At 33.4% G+C, this 24,856-nt stretch overlaps 1 protein-coding gene across 1 annotated transcript; it reads left to right on the forward strand.

Annotated features, from left to right (window-relative positions):
• Window positions 1-6,676: 6,676 nt before the first annotated feature.
• Window positions 6,677-20,125, forward strand: LOC132736819 (uncharacterized). Its single transcript, XM_060724034.1, has 4 exons — window positions 6,677-6,751; window positions 7,191-7,406; window positions 12,505-12,574; window positions 17,006-20,125. Exons 1-4 carry the CDS (start codon window positions 6,692-6,694, stop codon window positions 19,771-19,773), a joined length of 3,114 nt encoding a protein of 1,037 aa, XP_060580017.1. The 5' UTR covers window positions 6,677-6,691; the 3' UTR covers window positions 19,774-20,125.
• The last annotated feature ends 4,731 nt before the right edge of the window (window positions 20,126-24,856 follow it).

The raw sequence follows: 24,856 nt of genomic DNA on the forward strand, positions 1-24,856 counted from the left end.
CCTACAGTCGTCATATTTGGAATGGAGGTTAGTCATGAATTAGTAGATGCACCCCTATTGATTTTGAGGTCACCAGGTCAAAGGTCAAGGTCACAGGGGCCTTGACTTCAAAAAACGCTTGTCCGCCCAATAACTTAAGATTCTTTGACCCAACAGTCTTCATATTTGGCATGGAGGTTTAGTCATGATCAGTAGATGACCCCTACAGATTTTTTGAGGTCACCAGGTCAAAGGTCAAGGTCACAGGGGCCTTGACTTCAAAAACGCATGTCCGCCCTATAACTTAAGATTCCTTTGACCCATAGTCTTGATATTTGGCATGGAGGTTAGTCATGATTAGTAGATGACCCCTATTGATTTTGAGGTCACCAGGTCAAAGGTCAAGGTCACAGGGGCCTTGACTCCAAAAAGCTTGTCCGCCCAGTAAACTTAAGATTCCTTTGACCCACAGTCTTTCATATTTGGAATGGAGGTTAGTCATGATTAGTAGATGACCCCTTTTGATTTTGAGGTCACCAGGTCAAAGGTCAAGGTCACAGGGGCCTTGACTTCAAAAGCTTGTCCGCCCAATAACTTAAGATTTGTTTGACCCACAGCTTCATATTTGGAATGGAGGTTAGTCATGATTAGTAGATGACCCTATTGATTTTGAGGTCAAAAGGTCAAGGTCACAGGGAACTTTGACTTCAAAAAGTTTGTCTGCCCAATAACTTTAGATTCCTTTGACCCACCAGTCTTCATATTTGGCATGGATGTTGATCATGATTAGTAGATGACCCCTTTTGATTTTGAGGTCACTGGGTCAAAGGTCATAGGGACTTTGACTTCAAAAAGTTTGTCCACCCATTAACTTAAGATTCCTTTGACCCAAAGTCTTCATATTTGGCATGTATGTTGATCATGACTATAAGGTGACCCCTATTGATTTTGAGGTCACTGTGTCAAAGGTCACAGGGACCTTGACAAAAAAAGAAGCTTTTATTCTCAATTGTTAAAGAATGTCCTGTCCGCAATGTATTGATTTTGACATTTTCACATTTGAAGCATGTAGAATACATAACTTAGCAATGCACTGGCTTAGTAACCTAAGATTTGGCAGGGAGGTTGTCCTTGAGCTCTAAATGGCCACTGTTGATTCTGACAAAGTGGTATGCGGGGGTATTCACGCCATGATAGTGGCAGTTCTAGTTATATATCAGAAAAAAACTGTCATTTCTTTTTGTCAAGGAATGATTACACATGTTTAATTATTGCTCAAGTAAAAAAAATGTTGGATATTGATTGTGTCAATTATTGACATATTATTAATCGTAAGTGCATTTTGATTGTGATATTTTATTTACATTTTTATGATCTTGAAGATATTGTGCAATACTTGTGTCTGCTATCAAAACAAAAATGCATATGAATTCCAAAAAATTATTTTTTTGTCAATTTTATGACAGAATCCCCGCTGCTACCAGAAATGTTTTATTGCATGGGCTTAGTATTTAATCTGTGTCGGCAGTCATAAACAAACAAACATGTACTCCAAAGCACTTTAAAATTACCACATGGTAAACTAGTGACCATGCAGTACTGCGTGACGTAAGGAAAATATCCTTCCCTGGTTGGTCGCTATTTATTTAAATACTTTAAATAGTAACACCCTAATTTTATGCACAGAATGCCCTCATGAATGATCACTCGTTACTTTACATATTAAATGTGTGATTTAACTCCGATTTTATTTTTGTTTTCGAGGGAATTTTTTGGGTCGAATGCCCTGGTTGATTTGGCGGAAATAAAAAAAATCTGATTTGCATCTTGCTACTCATCACCTACTCATGCACCTGGCATTTTTTACTTGTGAAATTGAAGGTAAAGAATGTCTCAATTTAAGTGATAAAACTTTTACAATTTTCAACAATCATAATTAGCGTATTAGACGTAATAATTAGTTACACCTGTGAATCGGTGCTAAATGTCGCTTTGCATTGTTCTAAAAATAGAATATGTGCGAAAGTAAACAATGGATTTTAATTACATTTGTATTACTATCAAAATAACAATTGGACAATTTGTTATCGTGCGTTCTTTGGTGTAGTACCAATTACCTTTTGTAATTTCAATCACGTTTTATTGTTAACTAATTTTCACCAGCACCTGATTGCTTTGTTTTAGTATACAAAATGTATACGCTGTACATGTTCAAATGCTAAATATTTATAAATACATGACATTTACAAGATTTTTTTAAAGTTTTCAAAATTAAAGACCAAAGGAATGACCAAGTAGTACTTTCTAATACAATTATTGCTGAAGATTCGCCGTAAATTACGGCGATACATCGCGGCAATTTTTCGTGAACCGCCATGAAATTCGGCGAACTTGCACTCGGCGATGTTTTACCGCGTAGTGTCCCGTCGCGACATAGACTACACTCGCGGCATTACGCGACTTTTGCGGGTTTCGCGTGTCCAGTACTGTAAAAATAGAATATGTGCGAAAGTAAACAATGGATTTTAATTACATTTGTATTATTATCAAAATAACAATTGGACAATTTGTTATCGTGCGTTCTTTGGTGTAGTACCAATTACCTTTTGTAATTTCAATCTCGTTTTATTGTTAACTAATTTTCACCAGCACCTGATTGCCTTTGTTTTAGTATACAAAATGTATACGCTGTACATGTTCAAATGCTAAATTTTATAAATACATGACCATTTACAAGATTTTTTTAAAGTTTTCAAAATTAAAGACCAAGGGAATGACGAAGTAGTACTTTCTAATACAATTATTTTTCGCCGTAAATGGCGATACATCGCGGCGATTTTTCGTGAACCGCCATGAAATTCGGCGAACTTGCACGCGGCGATGTTTTACTGCGTAGTGTCCCGTCGCGACATAGACTTCACTTGCGGCATAACGCGACTTTTGAGGGTTTCGCGTGTTCAGTACTGTATTGACGGACTTTAGTAAATTGTTTAAGCTGTACTGTACATTTATGGAAAGTAGATTTATAATTGATATTGAGATATGTTTCTTATTTCTTTTATGGTTTATAAAGTTTCCTTGCTTATAATTCCAAAGAAAAAAAGACACAAAAAATGTCTCGAGATGACATCTAACATGTCAGGGTGTTCACTAGCTATGAAATCCTGAGGGTCATTTTGACTGTTTTACCGACTACAAGGCAAAATACCCATGATTTTAACAAAATTTAACCCTCCAATTAAAATCCTGAGGGTCAAATCAGGCCTATTGGAAATTTGAAAAGTCAAAGGGTCATTTCAAGGGTCAAACGGACACCCTGCATGTCTTTCAAGTTCTACTTGAGACGTAGAAATGGTTGAATTGATTTTGGCTGCTCGATGAGCGAACAAATAATATCTACTTCTGTACTATATGTGATGACTATTTCTAACAAACGAATCTTAAGATGAGCAATCTGGGGCCAATATGGTTCCTCTAGTGATAGTAGCAATGCCTTCATTTGTATGTCAAAGTTCATGGTCCCTTAACTGGGGCCAGCTTTCAGGGCATACAAGTGTTTTGTGATCAATCATAGTTAATAATGGTTTTCCTTTGATTCTTACAAATTGTAGCTAAAAATATTTTTTGTTTGTTTTAGAAATCAAGATGGCACATGAGATACATTTAAAGAACAAAAAATACCGGCAGTGGGTTAAGGCTGGCTAGGCTTGGGTTATCTTAAAGAGGGACTTGCGCCATTTTTGTGATGACATAGGAAGACAGCAGCACAGCGATATTATAAACAAATACAACAAACAAAGACTCCTCAACCAAACATACCATGTGGCACTGTCAGATAACAACTCTCCAGCCAGATCATGTCCGAGTCTCAAAAGGGATATGTCCCCCTCCAAACAAGATAAATGTAACTGTTGTTTTTCCTAATAATAAGAGACCCTGTCCAAACAATGTATGTGGTGCCATCTATGACAGCATTATACAGTATCATGCATCAATGCCACCAGTACCTTTTTGGAAAAACAGTGATGTCCAACAGTGGTCAACAGAACCATGGGAGGTTTGCAAATGTTTTATAAATGCTCCTGGGTACAAGGACAAGACATCAGCAGTCGACACTGATTGCACTGGTTTGCTTCATGTTATCATAAATAACAAGTACTTTCATAGTCACATTGGATGCAATGTTAGCGGACCAAACAATCTTTTTTCAAAGGTAACTAGATTTTTATACTATAATTATTATGTTTTTTTTTAATTTTGAAGAATATTAAGCTTTACTGTAATATTAAGTCTGTTAATTAAGTATAAAAGCAAAAGAGAATGTTTTTACCTTAGTGCAGTTATTGGTTAACTCTTTATTATACCCCAAAAACGAAGTTTGGGGGGTATATAGGAGACACCCAGGTGGTCGGTTGGTTGGTCGGTCCAGCGGTCCTTTGCATTTTCCTTGTCTGGAGCATAACTTGAAAACTAATGGTTGGAAGTCAAATAACTTAATAAAATGGTCAAGCACATTGAGAGGAAGTGCAGTGCACAAGAACCATTACTCCATCTTGACTAATTACAGAGTCACTGCCCCTTGTTACTTTTCCTTGTCCAGGGCATAACTTAAAAACTACTGGTTGGAATTCAAAACAACTCCATACAATTGTCAAGCACAATAAGGGGAAGTGCAGTTCACAAGAACCATAACTGTATCTAAAGTAATTACAGAGTTAATGCCTTTGTTACTTTTCCATTGCTTTCTTTTGTCCGGACCATAACTTGAAGACTAATAGTTGGAATTCAATATAACATCATACAATGGTCAAGCACATTGAGAGGAAGTGCAGTGCACAAGAACCATAACTCCATCTTGACTAATTACAGAGTTACTGCCCTTTGTTACTTTTCCTGCCAGAGCATAACTTGAAAACTACTGGTTAGAATTCGAAACAACTTCATACAATTGTCAAGCACAATAAGGTAAAGTGCAGTGCACAAGAAACCATAACTTAATCTTGACTTATTACAGCGTTATTGCCCTTTGTTACTTTTCCATTGCTTTTTTTGTCAGGAGCAAGACTTGAAAACAAATGGTTGGAATTCAATATAATTTCATACAATGGTCAAGCACAGTTAGAGGAAGTGCAGTGCACAAGAACCGTAACTTCATCTTCATCTTGACTAATTACAGAGTTATCGCCCTTTGTTACTTTTCCTTGTTCGGACCATTACTTGAAAACTACTGGTTGGAATTCAATGAAACTTCATACAGTTTGTCAAGCACATTAAGAGGAAGTGCAGTGCACAAGAACCATAACACCATTTTGACAAATTACCGAGTTATTGCCCTTTGATACTTTTCCTTGTCCAGAGCAAAAAACCTCAAACGTACTGGTTGGAATTAAAAAAAAAACTTGATACAATGATTCAAGCACAATAAGAGGAAGTGCAGTGCACAAGAACTATAACTCTGTCCAGAGAAATTATAGAGTTATTGCCCTTTGTTGCTTTTCCATTGCTTTTTTCTTGTCCAGAGCATAACTTGAAAATTACTAGTTGGAATTCAATACTACTTCATACAATGGTCAAGTATACTGCCCTTTGTTACTTTTTATTGTCCAGTGCATAACTTGAAGATTAATGGTTGGAATTCAATGAAACTTCATACAATGGTCAAGGGCAGTGAGATGAATTGCAGTACACAAGAACCATAACTCTGTTTGGACTAATTACAGTTATTGCCCTTTGTTATTTTTTGTCCTGTGCATAACTTGAAGACTTGTAGTTGGAATTCAATACAACTTCATACAATGAGAGGAAGTGCAGTGTTCAATAACCATAACTCCATCTTCAGTATTTATAGAGTTATTGCCCCTTTTTCCATTTCCTTGTCTTTCTGGACTTATTGCAGAGTAATTCAATAAGACTTCATCAATGGCCAACCACATTGAAAGGAAATGCAATATACAAGAACCACAACTATCTTTAATTGCCCACAACCATAATTGTATTTCAATTGTTTTACAAGGTATTCTGTTACTAGTAACATCCTCATTTCCAAAAGCAGTCTTGTGGGGGTATTTAATCACATTTAGTGATAGTTCTAGTTGAATTTTTATAAGAGTTTACCCATTACCGCACTAAGATGAAATTATATATAACTATGAGTTAATGCAGTTTAATTTTGCCAGAGAAACCAATTTGCAACAAATGAATAATGATTCAAAATTGTTACGCATAAAGTTGTATTCTTAAATATATTTCAGCAATACAATCTTTTCGCTAGCTCTTATTTTTGTGGGAAGGAAACAAAAACTATTTCTATTTTAAGCCTCACTGTAAAATGTACAGAAGTAGGTTATTTGTGCTTTTTAAGTAAATGCAACACGTAAATACCATAACTTCAGTAAAAATAATTATAAAATTTATCAAAAACCATTTCTATTCCATTTTGCTTTTATATAATCTGCAGTTTAAACACAATCATAATAATGATTATTATGGTAAGTTCTTTAAAGTGACTCCTTATTTACAGTTTTAATTCTCAACTTAGGAATTGTGTTTAGTCTCATTGCTGAACACTGTATTTTATGTGAATGTTGTACTATTTGTTTTCTGTATATTAGGTACGGCAGTATCGAAATGAGATTTTTTCACTCAAGCTCTATGGAGTTAGAGGAGAGCAAGGCTAATTGTTATATTGATGACATGATAGCTGTTCTACAAGATGGTAAAGAACTTTTACATCGACAACATGCACAACAAGCTGTCAGGAAAACTTCAAGATGTAAGTGTACATAAAGAATTATATTTGAAATCTTAAAGTTGTAATAATTTAAAAAATAAGCTCAGCTCTAAATTCAGGTAAATTTATGATAATAGAATAAAATGCTTTAATTTGTTTCATTTTAATCAAATTTAAATAACAACTGCCTTAAATTAACTTTTATCAATGAAATCAAGTAAAAATACCTACAAAATGTAAATATATAAATGCATATCTTAGTTTTTAATTTTTAGGTTAAAGAAGGAAAAAAAATAAAAATAGAAAAATAGTCCGTAAATCCTGCCTTGATTTGAGAAGTCATAACATAAAGTAAGAGAGTAAAGATTAAAGAAAAATTGAGATGATTTTGAAAAAATAGAGTTTGACCTTATATATGATATGTTATAAATATAATAAATCACATAGCAGCTACATTTGAAAATTGTTTTCTTGTTATAAGCTAAAGAAGAAGGAATTCATTATTACCACTGAAGACTTTGAAGAAATTCTGACACAAATCAAAGAAGAAATGAGAACAGAAAATGCAGCAACCAAAGAGGAATTTGAGGTGCTCACAAGGAAATTAATTGAACTAAAAGCACAGATGTTGGAAGCTGAGAAAGAACGTACAGAGTTAAAAAGAAGATTTACTGTTCATGAGACAGAGCAGAAAGAGGTAGAATGTGTTCAATTGTTTGTTTCTCTTTGATATACCAGAACAATGTATGACTGTTTGTTTCTGGTTGATATATTGGTACATGTTTTACTGCTTGTTTCTGGTTGATTTCCCGGTACATGTATTACCGTTTGTTTCTGGTTGATATACCGGTACATGTATTACTGTTTGTTTCTGGTTGATATACCGGTACATGAATTACTGTTTGTTTCTGGTTGATATATCGGCACATGTATTACTGTTTGTTTCTGGTTGATATACTGGTACATGTATTACTGTTTGTTTCTGGTTGATATACCCGTACATGTATTACTGTTTGTTTCTGGTTGATATACCTGTACATGTGTTAATGTTTGTTTCTGGTTGATAAACCGGGACATATATTAATGTTTGTTTCTGGTTGATGTACCGGTACATGAATTACTGTTTGTTTCTGGTTGATATACCGGTACATGTATAACTGTTTTGTTTCTGGTTGACATTACAGGTACATGTATGACTGTTTGTTTCTGGTTGATATACTGGTACATGTATTACTGTTTGTTTCTGGTTGATACACTGGTACATGTATTACTGTTTGTTTCTGGTTGATATACTGGTACATGTTTTACTGCTTTGTTTCTGGTTGATATACTGGTACATGTATTACTGTTTGTTTCTGGTTGATATAACGGTACATGTATAACTGTTTGTTTCTGGTTCATATACTGGTACATGTATTACTGTTTGTTTCTGGTTGATATACCGGTACATGTATAACTGTTTGTTTCTGGTTCATATACTGGTACATGTATTACTGTTTGTTTCTGGTTATACCCCCACCACAAAATGTGGGGGGGGCTATAATGGATTCGCTTTGTCGCGTCGGTCGGTCCGTCCGTCGGTCGGTCCGTCCGTCTCCATTTTCGTGTCCGCTCTATAACTCCTATACCAAATGAAGGATTTTCCTTAAACTTGGCTCAAATGTTCATCTCAACAAGGGGATGTGCAGAACCCATGTTGCCCATGTGTCAGCTCAAGGTCAAGGTCACAATTCAAGGTCAAATATCAAACACTATCAAATATTACACAGTATGTCGTGTCCGCTCTGTAAGTCCTACACTACTTGAAAGATTTTCTTCAAACTTGGCTCAAATGTTCACCTCAACCAGGGGATGTGCAGAACCCATGTCGCCCATGTGTCAGCTCAAGTCAAGGTCACAATTGAAGGTTCAATTATTCAAACAATTAAATATTACACAGTATGTCGTGTCCGCTCTGTAAGTCCTACACTACTTTGAAAGATTTTCTTCAAACTTGGCTCAAATATTCCCCTCAACAAGGGGATGTGCAGAACCCATGTTGCCCATGTGTCAGCTCAAGGTCAAGGTCACAATTGAAGGTCAAATATCAAACGATTAAATATTACACAGTATGTTGTGTCCGCCTCTGTAAGTCCTACAACTACTTGAAAGATTTTCTTTTAAACTTGGCTCAAATGTACACCTCAACAAGGGGATGTGCAGAAACCCATGTTGCCCATGTGCCAGCTCAAGGTCAAGGTCATAATTGAAGGTTCAAATATCAAACAATCAAATATTACACAGTATGTTGTGTCTGCTCTGTAAGTCCTACACTAATTGAAAGATTTTCTTCAAAACTTGGCTCAAATATTCCTTCAACAAGGGGGATGTGCAGAACCCATGTTGCCCATGTGTCAGCTCAAGCGTCAAGGTCACAATTGAAGGTCAAATATCAAACCAATCTAATATTACACATTATGTCATGTCTGCTCTGTAAGTCCAACACTACTTGAAAGATCTTGGCTCAAATGTTCATCTCAACCAGGGGATGTGCAGAACTTATGTCACTCTTTTGCTGGCTTAAGGTCAAGGTCACACTTGAAGGTCAAAACTTGACTTAGAAAAAATTCTTAAATTTTAACATTCATTTGAATATACTAAATATAGAAAAGGTATTTGCTTGATACTTGAAATATTTTTGAAGGGTCACAAATACGATATGCTGTTCAAGTTTCATAACTCTGTATTGCATTTAAACAAAGTTATGCCCCTTTTTAAGTCTTCAAATTTACATACAATCAAATATTAGACAAAATGTTGTGTCCGCTCTATAAATCCTATACCAATGGAAGAATTTCCTTCAAACTTTACTCAAATGTTCACCTCAACAAGGTTATGTGCAGAATCCATGTCACCTTTGTACCGGCTAAAGGTCAAGGTCACACTTGAAGGTAAAAAATTGACTTAGAAAATGTTCTTAAATTTTAACATGTACTTGAATAATTCTGAAACTAGCTCAGGCATTTGCTTGAAACTTAAAAGATATATGAGATGTGGCAAATAAGATATGCAGGTCAAGTTTCATTACTCTGTATTGCATTTTGACAAAGTTATCCCCTTTTTAAGTCTTCAAATTTACATACAACCAATACTAGACAATATATTGTGTCTACTCTATAAATTCTATACTGATGGAAGGATTTTCTTCAAACTTTACTCAAATGTTCACCCAAAATGGGTGATGTGCAAAACCCATCTAACCCTTGTGCCAGATTAAGGTCAAGGCCACACTTGAAGGTCAAAAATTGACTTATAAATAAAATGTTTAATGCATTGGGAAAATGAAAGGTTATTTGTAACTGTTTCGAACAGTTTTGATAATATATATTTATACTATTACCTGTACAATTAGTCTTTTTTTCACCAGAGATAATTTCTTTTTATGTATTTGTGCCACATAAATTATTCCCTTAACCACCTTTCCAAGTGGTCTTCTGTCAAGGACATTGGTGGGGGTATGAATCGCATTCAGCGATAGTTCTAGCTGATATACTGGTACTTGTATTACTGTTTGTTTCTGGTTGATATACCGGAACATGTATGACTGTTTGTTTCTGGTTGATATACTGGTACATGTATAACTGTTTGTTTCTGGTTGATATACTGGTACATGTATTACTGTTTGTTTCTGGTTGATATACCGGTACATGTATTACTGTTTGTTTCTGGTTGATATACTGGTACATGTATAACTGTTTGTTTCTGGTTGATATACTGGTACATGTATTACTGTTTGTTTCTGGTTGATATACTGGTACATGTATAACTGTTTGTTTCTGGTTGATATACTGGTACATGTATTACTGTTTGTTTCTGGTTGATATACTGGTACATGTATTACTGTTTGTTTCTGGTTGATATACCGGTACATGTATAACTGTTTGTTTCTGGTTAATATACTGGTACATGTATTACTGTTTGTTTCTGGTTGAGTACCACTGTTTGTTTCTGGTTGATATACTGGTACATGTATAACTGTTTGTTTCTGGTTGATATACTGGTACATGTATAACTGTTTGTTTCTGGTTGATATACTGGTACATGTATTACTGTTTGTTTCTGGTTGATATACTGGTACATGTATTACTGTTTGTTTCTGGTTGATATACTGGTACATGTATAACTGTTTGTTTCTGGTTGATATACTGGTACATGTATTACTGTTTGTTTCTGGTTGATATACTGGTACATGTATTACTGTTTGTTTCTGGTTGATATACCGGTACATGTTTTACTGTTTGTTTCTGGTTGATATACCGGTACATGTATAACTGTTTGTTTCTGGTTGATATACTGGTACATGTATGACTGTTTGTTTCTGGGTGATATACTGGTACATATATGAGTGTTTGTTTCCGGTTAATATACTGGTACATGTATAACTGTTTGTTTCTGGTTGATATACTGGTACATGTATGAGTGTTTGTTTCCGGTTAATATACTGGTACATGTATAACTGTTTGTTTCTGGTTGATATACTGGTACATGTATAACTGTTTGTTTCTGGTTAATATACTGGTACATGTATTACTGTTTGTTTCTGATTGATATACTGGTACATGTATTACTGTTTGTTTCTGAGTGATATACTGGTACATGTATTATTGTGTGTTTCCGGTTGATATACCGTAAATGTATTACTGTTTGTTTCCGGTTGATATACTGTTGCATGTACATGTATTACTGTTTGTTTTCGTTTGATATACCGGTACACGTATTTCTGATTGTTTTCTGTTGATATACCGTTGCATGTTTTACTGTTTGTTTCCGGTTGATATACCGGTGCATGTATTACTGTTTGTTTCTGGTTAATATACTGGTACATGTATAACTGTTTGTTTTGAGTTGATATACTGGTACATGTATTATTGTATTACTGTATGTTTCCAGTTGATACATCAGTACATGCATTATTGTTGGTTTCTGGTTGATATACCGGTGAATGTATTACAGCTTACGCCTCCGTGGTCGAGGGGTTAGAGTTGATGACTTCTAATCCAGTTTCCTCTCTGGTTTGAGTTTGATCCGCGGGAGATGCTTTGGTAGTTCAGGACGGAGGAAATTAGTGGTAGTCTAGTACTGGTGTAACTCTCCAGGAACGATGGTTAGGAAACTTTACAGGAGTGATCAGTACCATCCCTAGTTGTTTGCATAACTGGCACGTTCCGCTTCACTGCCATTTTGGCAGACTGAGCCAAAAATAGAAAAGTCTTTTCTGGTCTTCACAGGTCAAACCTCTGGTGGGATTATAACCAAACTTTATAGGAGTGATCCGTACCATCCCTAGTAAGTTGTGCACATCACCTGCACATTCTATCTTGCTGCTCAAAATGGCCATTAGAGCTATAAATAAAAAAAAATCTTGTCCGGCTTTCACAGGTCAAGCTACTGGTGGGATTTTAATGAAACTTCACATGAGTGACCATACATAGTTTTGGGAGACATATGTTTTTGTGACAAAAACCCTTCTAGTTTCATGATGCCAGTTGTACCCAGTTCTTAATTGTTCTTGATGGTTCGCTATACGGAATGCTGTTGTTTTGATGCACTGGATGGTAGCTGGAATAGTGTAGATACATATGAGCGTCAGTGGGTTTTGTATATACTGTGGTGTGAAGACGACCTTCCTTATCTGTTGTGATATGCGTATCAAGAATTTTTGCCTGGTTAAAATCTATTTTGTACATAAATTTAATTGAGTTATGAAATGTGTTCAGACGGACCTAATGAAGAAAATCATATATTTTATGTTTTAGGAGATAAAAAGACTCAAGGTGGAAGTTTCTCCTCAACAAAAACAGTTAGAAAACGAAAAGATGAAATCAGGTATGTTGTATATAATATAAAAAAGACTAAATCAGGTATGTTGTATATAATATAAAAAGGCGAAATCAGGTATGTTGTATATAATATAAAAAAGGCGAAATCAGGTATGTTATATAGAATATGGAAAGGTGAAATCAGGAATGTTATATACAATGTCAATAGGAAAAAGACGTAAAAAGGTATGTAATATAGAATATGGATAGGCTAAATCAGGTTTGTTATATAGAAAATGAAAAGGCTAAATCAGGTATGTTATATATACAACTCAAAATTTTCTAAGGATCACCTTGCAGCGGCAATACCAGGCCGTAATTATTGCCCACATACACCATACTCTGTGTTAAACATTCTACTCATAACATTTTTCATTTGCAAGATTTTTTTATTCCACTGTGATCTCCAAAATGTTGATTTTTGTCCAGCACACTTTTTCCACAACAGGCACATGTCAAGTAATACTTGCATTGTCATTAATTTCATAAAAATCAATTCCTTACTAATTATATTTAATTCTTTTTGATAAATTTTCACATTTATTACAAATACACAAAACTAACACACTGTAGAAAAAGTGATCCTTTGCAAATTTTTGAGTAGTATATAATATGAAAAGGCAAAATCAGGTATGTTATATGGAAAAAGAAAATGCTAAATCAGATATGTCATATAGAATATAATAAAGGCTAAATCAGGTACATAGAATATGGAAAAGCTAATTTAGGTATATAGAATATGAAAAAGGTAAATCTGGAATGTTATACAGAATGTGAAAAGGCGCTGTCAGGTTTGTTAAAAAGAATGTGAAATGCTAAATCTAGTACAGTCGAACTTCGTTCGCTCAAACTTGAAGGGAAAATTGAAAACAGTATTAACGGTACACTGTGTTAATATATATTCATGCATATTGTAATTGGTTGAGTTCGATCGGGCGATCATTATCCAAACTGTGAACATTGTTCAAAATATATTTACCGGTATATGTTTATTATGGGGTGAATTTTACTTTAAGCATTGAATTAATAAAATATTTAAAATAAAATTACAGCAGCTCTATTTGTAGTCATTTACAAAAATAAACACACGAACAAGTATCATTCTATAAATAGATTACACTGTAACAATTCACATTACATGAACCACGGTTGTAATTAAAGCCGTCCGGGTAAACGTCATTTATTTATTGACTTCTGCGCATTTCAGGAGTTATTTTCCTTTTATCGTTACTAAAGACGGCAAATAAAAAATTGTATCATAAGAAACAAATCGATTACAACACCTTTTTTTTCGTATCAATTAACCTTAATTGCCTTTGTCAAGATCACGAGGTGTTTAAAACATGTGTCACCGACTGTTAATTATTTAGAACATGTCGACCCGCAATTTCTGTTGTCTGTTTGTGTTCGACCAAAAAGGTGTGATTTACACTATATTTCTGCCGAACAGACCAGAGATCAGGTTCGAGTGTTCGAGCTATGGGTGTTCGAGCGATCCGAGGTAGAACAATATATGTTATATAGGAATTTTGCCGGGGCTGGGTGATGAGTTCGAGCGAAGGGCGGTATTTGAGCGATCCGAGTTCGAGCGAACAAAGTTTACTGACTTCCCGAAAGTTAAAAACTGTTTAACTGTATGTTGTATAGAATATGAAAAGGCTTAAGTTAATCATGTAATTATACGTTATATAGAATATGAAAAGGATAAAACGGGTAGGTATGGAAAATTAATAGGCTAAATCAGGTATTTAAAAAAAAATATAAAAAGGCTTAATCATGAATGTATTTTATATAGGATATGAAATGGCTAAATCAGGCATGTTTTTTTTGGAATATAGATAAGCTAAATCATGTTTTTGTGACAAAAACCCTTCTAGTTAATTCATAATTTCATAATACTTACTTATTACTGTATTCCTAGTAATGTTTGCGGATACAATATTTCGCGTTTTTCACAACGTCGGCATTTTCGCAGATTTGTAATAACCGCGAATATTAAGTCGCTACGGCCTAATTTACATGTATTTGATTTTCCATTTATGAATGTCACATAAATAATTCAGGAATTCATGATTGACCTTAAAATCTATAAACTAGAACAAGTGTATTAATCAAAAGTAGCAGCAAATTTCCCGGTTTTGATTTTTGTTTTTTCCCTCGGTCCAGACGTCTGGATTTATATAACCGTTATGTTGTGCTACTTTAACAGTATTGGACTGTACATCGCTTTCATTATAACAACATAACAGCTGTTTATCAATGTAGCTATTGTACTTTAAACAAAGGATTACACCTTCTCCAAGCAAATAAGATCCAAGTCATTTAATGTACTTAAACTGTAAATGCTTTGTATACCACGGTGCATATCCATATCGGTACTCTCTTTGCGAAATCTGCATTGTAGCTTATTGTGAAGTTGCGGTACATGAAAAACTGGCACTTGACAATTCAGCACATAAATTAAACATTCTAGTGTTCAGTGGTATACATCTTTTCTACTTGTCATACCTCCTTTCCTAATTAAAATGAAATTTTACTGGATTGTTATCCATCGCTGGTTTGTTTTTAGCAGAATTTGAGCAAATTTCGCAAAGAGGGTACCGATATGGATATGCATCGTGTAATTAATAAATAATGTGAATTAGCGTGATAATTACTAATAATTGACATTTTTAGCTCGACTTTTCTATGAAAAGGGGAGCTATCCTACTCGCCCCGGCGTCGGCGTCGGCGTTGGCGTCACACCTTGGTTAAGTTTTTCGTACCACCCCACTTTATTTCAGAAGTATTACAAGTATGGCTTTGAAACTTACCATACTTGTTCACCATCATAACTCCATCTACAGACAAGAGTACATAACTCTGTCAAGGTTTTTGACAGAATTATGGCCCTTTTTTGACTTAGAAAGTGTATTGAGCTTGGTTAAGTTTTTTGTACCACCTCACTTTATTTCAAAACCATTGGAGGTATTGCTTTTGAAACTGACCATACTTGTTTACCATCACGACCTTCATCAACAGACAAGAGGACATAACTCTGTCAAGGTTTTTGACAGAATTATGCCCCTTTTTGACTTAGAAAATACATTGAATATGGGTAAAATCCACTTATTGCCTTAACCCTTTGAGATATTGCTTTGAAACTTTTAATGCTATTTCACATCATTACCCCCATCTGTACGCAAGAGAAGGTAACTCTGTCAAGGATTTGTTTTAAAAATTAAGGCCTTTTATCGACTTAGAATCTTGGTTCTTGTATTGCCTTTTACTGCAAAAACTTTTTTTATTGGCAAGCAATAAAAAAGTCGAGCGCGCTGTCTTACGGACAGCTCTTGTTCCATGTTGTTTTTTGTTTTGTTATGTGCCTTATGGGTACTGTCCTAGGATGATAATTTGGTCTTAACGGTACATGGGAAAGTCCAAAAACGGGGTTATCTGGATTATTATCCGATATCGTAAAAGTAAACACTTACAAATACTATATAGCATTATTCTTACAGTATCGTTTGCGTATTACCGTTATGGTTCTGTCGGTAGATCGAAATTATTTGTAACTTTTAGAGTTTTGTTCTCATAGGTTCGAACCCCAAGTAGTGCCATTTTATAACCACAGGTTTTTCTTCTTGCTCTGTTTTTTTATCATTATAATTATTCATTTATTTTCGTTTTCCTTTTTGTTTTCTTCTTATGATATATATTTTATAGTATATATTTATTTTTTATTTCTAATTCTTTTTTCTTTTTGTATTTTTGATCACAGTGAAATAAAATATTCGATCTCATATTCATGTATGCATAAAACCGGTCAAACAATTGACTGTTCTGAGGTAAAAAAAAAAATGTACCAGTAGTCGAACTTATGTCTGTACGGATAAACTCATTACTGACACGGTTGCTCTACCTACTGCGCTAACAAGACATATGATAACATGTAGTTTTATTTTCATTTTTATAGATTGTGGCATTGATCTGCCTAACCTATTTTTCGCATTGTTATTGGTCTTTGTTATGTAAACAAAGGCTCAAGTTATCATCCTAGGACAGTACATGTATATTGAAATGTAAATATGGATTACAAGCTCAAACATGTGGTGGTTTAGTAAGGAGATGAACTTTACATAATTTTTTACATATTTATATAGCACCTGTGTTTATATGTTATTGTGTAAGTAGATTATAATAAATATTTGGAACGTTTATGTTTTTATTTGGTAAAAGCTAGAAATGTTTGCGGATTTGTTAAAGGTGACATATTCGCGGCTATAAAGATTCGCGTAATCATGCCTACCGCGAAAAGCGCTAACTTAAAATGCGCGAAATCTTTTCTAGGAATACAGTATACATTGAAAATAATGATTCATTATGTGTTCATTAATTATCTAAATCACTCATTAGTGGTGGCTTGTCATGTAAATGTTATACTATATTATAATTTTAGAATGGCAGAAAGAGCTGATAGCATCATACTGTAAGAATTTGCTAAAAGTACCAGCAATGCCTTTACTACCACGAGGTCAGAAATGTAACTTCAGTGAGATTTATGTTAGGCCCACTATAACAAGAGAAATAAAAGGAGAGAAAGGGGAGACAAAGGAGATTGAGGTCAAGTCAATGTCAGATATCTTCATAAAGAATGACGTGCCTTTGAAACATATATATGTTCTTGGAGATGCAGGGTCTGGTAAGAGTAGTTTCTGTAAATATTTGGTCAACTGTTGGTGTATTGCACACAGTGATGCACAAAATGTAAATGATAAGTTTGAAGGAGTCAAGGAAATGAAGAAATTTGATATCATGTTTTATATCTCCCTAAGACATAATCAAGACATAGACAGTGTCCAGGATATGATTAAAAATCAGTATGATATTGACATTTCAAGCCCAGTTCTCAAAAAGGACTCTGCAAAGATTATAATATTGCTTGATGGCTTAGATGAATGGTCTTCTGAAAGAAAGTCCTACAATCAGTTCCAGACAATGGGTCTCCCAAAACAGGATGTTAATAAAGACTACACAATCGTAACTACATCACGGCCATGGAAAGTTCACACCTTAGGAATAAGTGAGACAGAAATTGAACAAATACTGAATCTGAAAGGGTTTGATTTGAGATGTGAAAGGGAAATGGTAGATAGAACAGTTTCTCAATTAAATTTCAGCAGGCATGCTAGTAAAGATGCCAGGGTTTGTAAACGAAAGCTAACAGAAAAGTCCCTGGAAAGTTTAAAACAGCTACCAATTATGCTGCAGCAACTGATTTGTCTATGGTTTGATGGTAAACTCGATAAAACTTCAAAATGTGCCATTTACACCGGCATGTTAGAACTTTTCTTTACCTGGAATGACATGAAAACTGCAGGAACAAGTACCCGACTCATGGAGGGTGCTCAGAAAGTAGATCTTCCTAAAACCTTAGCTGATAAAAACATATTAAAATTAAACAGCCATCTCATTTATCATGTGTCAAAGTTGGCTTATGAGACACTATTTAATTGTCCGAAGGATAAATCCTTGACATTTGACATTTGTATGTTTGATGAACTAGAAATATCAGATGAAGTAAGAGAAAATTGCTTGAAACTTGGAATAATTACAGAAGATGAATGTCCAAGTTTATCTGTATCAGAACCACCAAGCTCATTGTTCTCTTTTATTCACAAATCAATGCAAGAATTTCTGGCTGCAGTGAATATTGGTATCAATTTCAATGCAAAAATGTGTTCATCAGATAGTACAGGAAATGTTGAATTAGCCAAGAAGTTTATTAATGAGGTTTTTCAGAAATGTTCAACAGTAAATGACATATTAGAGCAGTCAAATGTTATCATTATGCTATCTGGTCTAGAACCTAGATTAGCAACACATGTTTCAAAATACATATATGATACTGTGTCAAAAGACTCTCGTGTTCAGGAATACAGGAGAACAATAAGTAGTGACATTTATAATAGAATTAGTAGGGATCATCGTTGTATTACTGATATTCAAAAGCTTATGTTTGAGTCAATGGAAGAATTCAATGCAGCATGTAGTATAGGAAGTAATCCTGTATTTTATATAGGAGATTTGGTCATTGATAGATGGGGTCAGTATTGTGATATTGTTTGTTCAGGTATTGATCAGCATCAAATTGTTCCTGACTCTGTTCTGTCTATTAATGTAGATGACATCAACACAAAAAATGTTAAATTTACAAAATATTTACCAATGTTTCATCATCTTGAAAAAATTGCAATAACATATGACCATATATCACAAAGGTTATCAAGTACACAAAGTGATAGTACACAGAGTAATGAACAGATGATTGATGAGATGAACAATTGTGTTTCTGAGACAATTAAAGTAAATACTTCAACATTAAAATCTCTGTCTCTTGATGATGTCTCTTACACTGACAAGTATTACCCAGTGTGTAAAACAGTTGTTAGTTACCTACCTAGTATGATCAATCTTGTAGCAATAAGTATGAGTGATATAACAATGAGTCATGATGATACTACTACATTTTGTAATTTTCTTGAGGGAACCAGTCATCTTGAACAAATATATCTTTTTAATGTTAAATGTGAGTGTAAGAAGCAGCATGATGTAAATTTATCAAAACATCAACAACTTCAGTACCTTCATTTGTATGATACTGTTAGTGTGATAGATGTTGATACTACAAACCTTGAAATATTTAGATTTAGTGAATTGAATATTAGAAATTATGAGAAAATATTTGATATTATTACAAAATCTAACAAATTAAAAGAACTTGAATTGGAAGGAGAATATAACAATGAATCTCAATTATATCATACCAACATAACAAAGAGACTAGTCACAGTATTACCATTGTTACACAATCTCAGTAAGCTTGAGTTACAGTATTGTAGGTTAACTGACAACATAATACAGTCACCGTTAGAGATGAAGAGTTTAAAGAACATTAATCTTTATCAAGTTATAATGAGTTTGACAACATGGCAGAAGTTTGCTGATAGTCTTCCTGGTATTCCTCATATCGTAGATGTATATGTAAGTGGCTGTTATATAACAGGAGATGGTGAGGAGTTTAATGATGATAGGTTTACATTAGGGACATCACAAGGACTTAGTGGAGGGAAGGGAAATGATGCTAAACAGTATGTAAAAGATAAGGATCAGTTATTTCATGTTAAATGTGGTGATGATTGGTTTGACTTTTCAACAAAAAAGTGATAAAGTATACATGTAGTATTTAAACTAAATTATTGCATGTTAAAAGAGATGATACATTTAGTTTTTCATTTTCAAAAAAAAAAATGATCTGAATTTTTAACATATAAAGGAATACATGCAGTTAACATGGTGCTTTATCTACATGTAAATTATTTCATGATAAAAGACATATAAAATAGACTTTTCATTATCAGCACAGTTAACATGGTACTTTATCTACTAGTAAATTATTTCATGATAAAATACATATAAAATAGACTTTTCATTATCAGCACAGTTAACATGGTGCTTTATCTACTAGTAAATTATTTCATGATAAAATACATATAAAATAGACTTTTCATTATCAGCACAGTTAACATGGTACTTTATCTACTAGTAAATTATTTCATGATAAAATACATATAAAATAGACTTTTCATTATCAGCACAGTTAACATGGTGCTTTATCTACTAGTAAATTATTTCATGATAAAATACATATAAAATAGACTTTTCATTATCAGCACAGTTAACATAGTGCTTTATCTACTAGTAAATTATTTCATGATAAAAGACATATAAAATAGACTTTTCATTATCAGCACAGTTAACATGGTGCTTTATCTACTAGTAAATTATTTCATGATAAAATACATATAAAATAGACTTTTCATTATCAGCACAGTTAACATGGTACTTTATCTACTAGTAAATTATTTCATGATAAAATACATATAAAATAGACTTTTCATTATCAGCACAGTTAACATGGTGCTTTATCTACTAGTAAATTATTTCATGATAAAAGACATATAAAATAGACTTTTCATTATCAGCACAGTTAACATGGTGCTTTATCTACTAGTAAATTATTTCATGATAAAATACATATAAAATAGACTTTTCATTATCAGCACAGTTAACATGGTGCTTTATCTACTAGTAAATTATTTCATGATAAAATACATATAAAATAGATTTTTCATTATCAGCAAAAAAAAGGAAAAAATAATACTGAAGTTACATATTGATATGTTAAATAATGAATGTAATACAATATGATAAATAACAATCATCAAAAACAGTTCATTAAATATTAATTTCTAATAATTGTAATAATATTGAAATTGATGAAAGTAATATTGAAATGTTGCAGTGAAATATTATATAATACATGATAGGATAAGGGAATGGTATATGTAAATACTGGTTAAATGAGAAATATGTCAAGAGAATGGTATATATCAATGGTATTTATAGAATAGTTGAATGTTATTAGTAAATACTAGTTATATGATATATAGAACAAGGGAATGGTATATAAAAATATCAGTTATATGGGAGAAGTGAATGGTATAACTATATGTAACTACCAGTTATATATGATATGAAGGATAATGGAATGGTATATACACTGTAGCCTCGATAACTCGCTCTTCAGTATTGCGCTAATCTCAGTATAGCGCTCATAGACATTGGCTCCCGCCGGGATATATACCTGTCCTTGACTACCCTTTGGGGGATATATATTAACAGCTACCCCTCAAGGGGGATGTATTCCAGTTCTCGGCATAAGTCAGTTCTCATTTGCAGCACAGGGATATCTACAAGTCTCAGCTATACCTGAGGGATATATACAAGCTCTTGGATGTCATTATGCTCTGTCACACAGACAGCCAAGTTTTATAAGTTTATATACAATAAGATGTTTATGTTCATATGTTATTTATGTTTTGGTTGAATTAGAATTTCTTTAATGAAACAATTTGTCATATTTTAGTACCAAGACATTATAACATTATAGGTATACATAAGTTATATTTCTGCTGATGTTAACATAATTATGATATGCTATTTTACATGTATTGTAAAACATATGTTACATGAAATAAATCAAACTTATATACCAAAATTAAGAAATGCTATGTGTAAACACATATTACGCATGTCTGTTTGTTACATGAAATTCTGATTGAATGTATATAGTACATATGTAAACATATTAGTACATGTAAATAAATGTTTATTGTATAATTACAGACTATTGCAATCCTTTTATGAAAATAAGATTACATTATTTTATAACAAGAAATGTTATGTGACCTGTGACTATACATACATTTTAAACAGTTTTACCTGTTTGTTTTAAAGGCTCATTAAGACTGAAAAAATGCAATCACTTTTATTTTTAAACACTTTCATTTTTTGTGCTGAAATTGGCCATATGTCTGAGCCATCTTTAGTTTCTTTTGCAATTTAGCAACAAGTACAGTTATGATGAGTTAGTATTTTATATGGATGTGAAATAACCATTTTGTTTACAATTTGCTTCACTAATCATATTTTCTTTTCAAACCCATGTTTGTCATGTGAAAAGAATATCACATGCTGTAAATCTATTACTACAACATTATTAAACACATATTAGCCCTTTTTACAAAAAATAAAAATCTATTCATTACTGAGTTGTTATGTGCCTTTAAACTTTAAATGTATTATGTAGAGTAAATTCATATAGTACATATAATTACTTTGGAGATCTTATGAATTGTTTACTAGATATATGAATGTTTATATTTATTTCATGCTTATATATGTTATGTCTTGTGAATATATGCATCAAATATGTTTGTTTGTGACTTGGAATAAAGATTATAGCATTCAAGTATATTGTAAACCTTTATTTACATGTACATGATAAACAAATCTGTATTGGCCATGTTTTTGCTTAAAAAATATGTATGAAGTCAGGATAAGTTAATGCTAGAATATGTTAAGTTAATTGTACGTACATATATATTTAACATGGATAATTATCTTGAAATGTACATTGAAAAGTATGTTTCTACACAAGTAAACATAATTTTGTTTGTATAAATATAAACTTGTCTGAGAGCACTTATCAATTTTAAAATTTGCACAATTCTATTCTCTTTATTTATTGAAATTTATTTGTTTATTGGAATAAGTTGGTTTTAATGAAGAATTGGAAGTAAATACATAACAAAAGATTTCGTTTTATTGGTCATAAGCAATGTGATGGCAACTAGAAACTTTTAACAGTTCTATTCAGTATCATATTAATTATAACTTTGTTAAAGTGTTTCTTGATTTTTTGTTCTATTATTGGATTATTGATAAAGCTATGGAGAACTATATGGAGTTTAAATAGTTTTAATAGCAATACACATTTATTTCAGCCATTGATTGACAAAGATTTTTTTCTTGTGTCATGTCCAACAATATGTATTTTTTAACTTGTAGACTTTTAAAATTTCCTCCCTGTATTTAGAACGAACAGATACAACAAGAAAATAACATCGTAATGTTAAATATGCGCAAAAAATGGTATGGACGTAAATTGTTATTGATTAAGAACTATCTGAACGACATTTTTCAAATGGTAGCATATAATATTATATCAGTATAGAGAAATGTTAACAATATATAACCATTAGATCTTTTCACAGAAACTTTAAAGGGAGAATTGTTTTTATCCCCCGCCGATGAAATCGGGAGGGGGATATAGTTTTGGCGTTGTCCGTCCATCTGTCCGTCCGAATTTCGTTTCCGGAGTAGTTCTCTGCAACTACTGGCTGGAATTCAACGAAACTTTAGGGGAATCATCAATATCAAGAAGAGATGCGCATATTGTCGGCTTGTTCCGGTCAGACCCTTTAACTCAGAGTTATGGCCCTTGATTAGTTATGTAGTATGCATATGGAGTAAAAATCGTTTCCAGAGTAGTTCTCTGCAACTACTGACTGGAATTCAACAAAACTTTATGGGAACCTTCAATACCAAGAGGAGATGCGCATATCGTCAGCTTGTTCCGGTCAGACACTTTAAGCCAGAGTTATGGCCCTTGATTAATTATGCCATATGCATATGGAGTAAAAATCGTTTCCGCGCTACTTTTCTGTAACTACTGGCTGGAATTCAACGAAACTTTATGGGAATCTTCAGTACCAAGAGGAGATGCGCATATCGTTGCCTTGTTCCGGTCAGACACTTTAACTCAGAGTTATGGCCCATGATTAGTAATGCAGTATGCATATAGAGAAAAAATCGTTTCCGCGCTACTTTTCTGCAACTACTGGCTGGAATTCAATGAAACTTTATTGGAACCTTCAATACCAAGAGGAGATGCGCATATCTTTGCCTTGTTCCGGTCAGACACTCTAACTCAGAGTTATGGTCCTTGATTAGTTATGCAGTATGCATATAGAGAAAAAATCGTTACCGCGCTACTTCTCTGCAACTACTGGATGGAATTCAATGAAACCTTATGGGAACCTTCAATACCAAGAGAAGATGCGCATATCATTGCCTTGTTGGGGTCAGACACTTTAACTCAGAGTTATGGCCCTTGATTAGTTATGCAGTATCCATATAGAAAAATATTCGTTTCCTCATTACTTCTCTGCAACTACTGGCTGGAATTCATTGAAACTTTATTTGAACCTTCAATACGAAGAGGAAATGCGCATATTGTCACCTTGTTCGGGTCAGACTTTTTAACTTAAGAGTTATGACCCTTGATAAATTAGGCAGTATACAACCAGAGCAATAATCGTTTCCGTGCTACTTCTCTGTAAGTACTGGCTGGAATTCATTGAAACTTTATGGGATACTAAGAGGAGATGTGCATATATTTATCAGGTTCAAAGAATATTACTGTTTATGCCATGATTATTATATAAAGAAAGCCTTATGTCTTCAGTTGTTGTGTTAATAATGACCAGTACTCGGCGGGGGATATAAATTCAACGAATTTGCTTGTTTCTACTTGTTATGTTATTGATGTAATAACAATGGACTTTGAAATTTGTAAAATGTTTTTGTTTGCTTGTTTTTGATATAATGAGTGTGTGACTGTTTCCATAATAAAAAAATGTACAGAATTGATCTTTTAATTATATATTTGTTTGCCCGACTCTTACAGAACTAAATAAGGGCATAAAACCTGTTGAAACTTTACTTCCCAATTTTATCTCATTTATAAAGACAAAGCTCTTAGTACATTAATAGCGTCAAGCATAACTCTGTGTACAATATATGCACAGTACTACGAATGAGACCCTGTCTCGTAAAATAACGT

The sequence above is a fragment of the Ruditapes philippinarum genome, unplaced genomic scaffold (genome assembly GCF_026571515.1).
Source record: "Ruditapes philippinarum isolate M1 unplaced genomic scaffold, ASM2657151v2 ctg5415_1_1_1_1, whole genome shotgun sequence".
Taxonomy (NCBI): domain Eukaryota; kingdom Metazoa; phylum Mollusca; class Bivalvia; order Venerida; family Veneridae; genus Ruditapes; species Ruditapes philippinarum.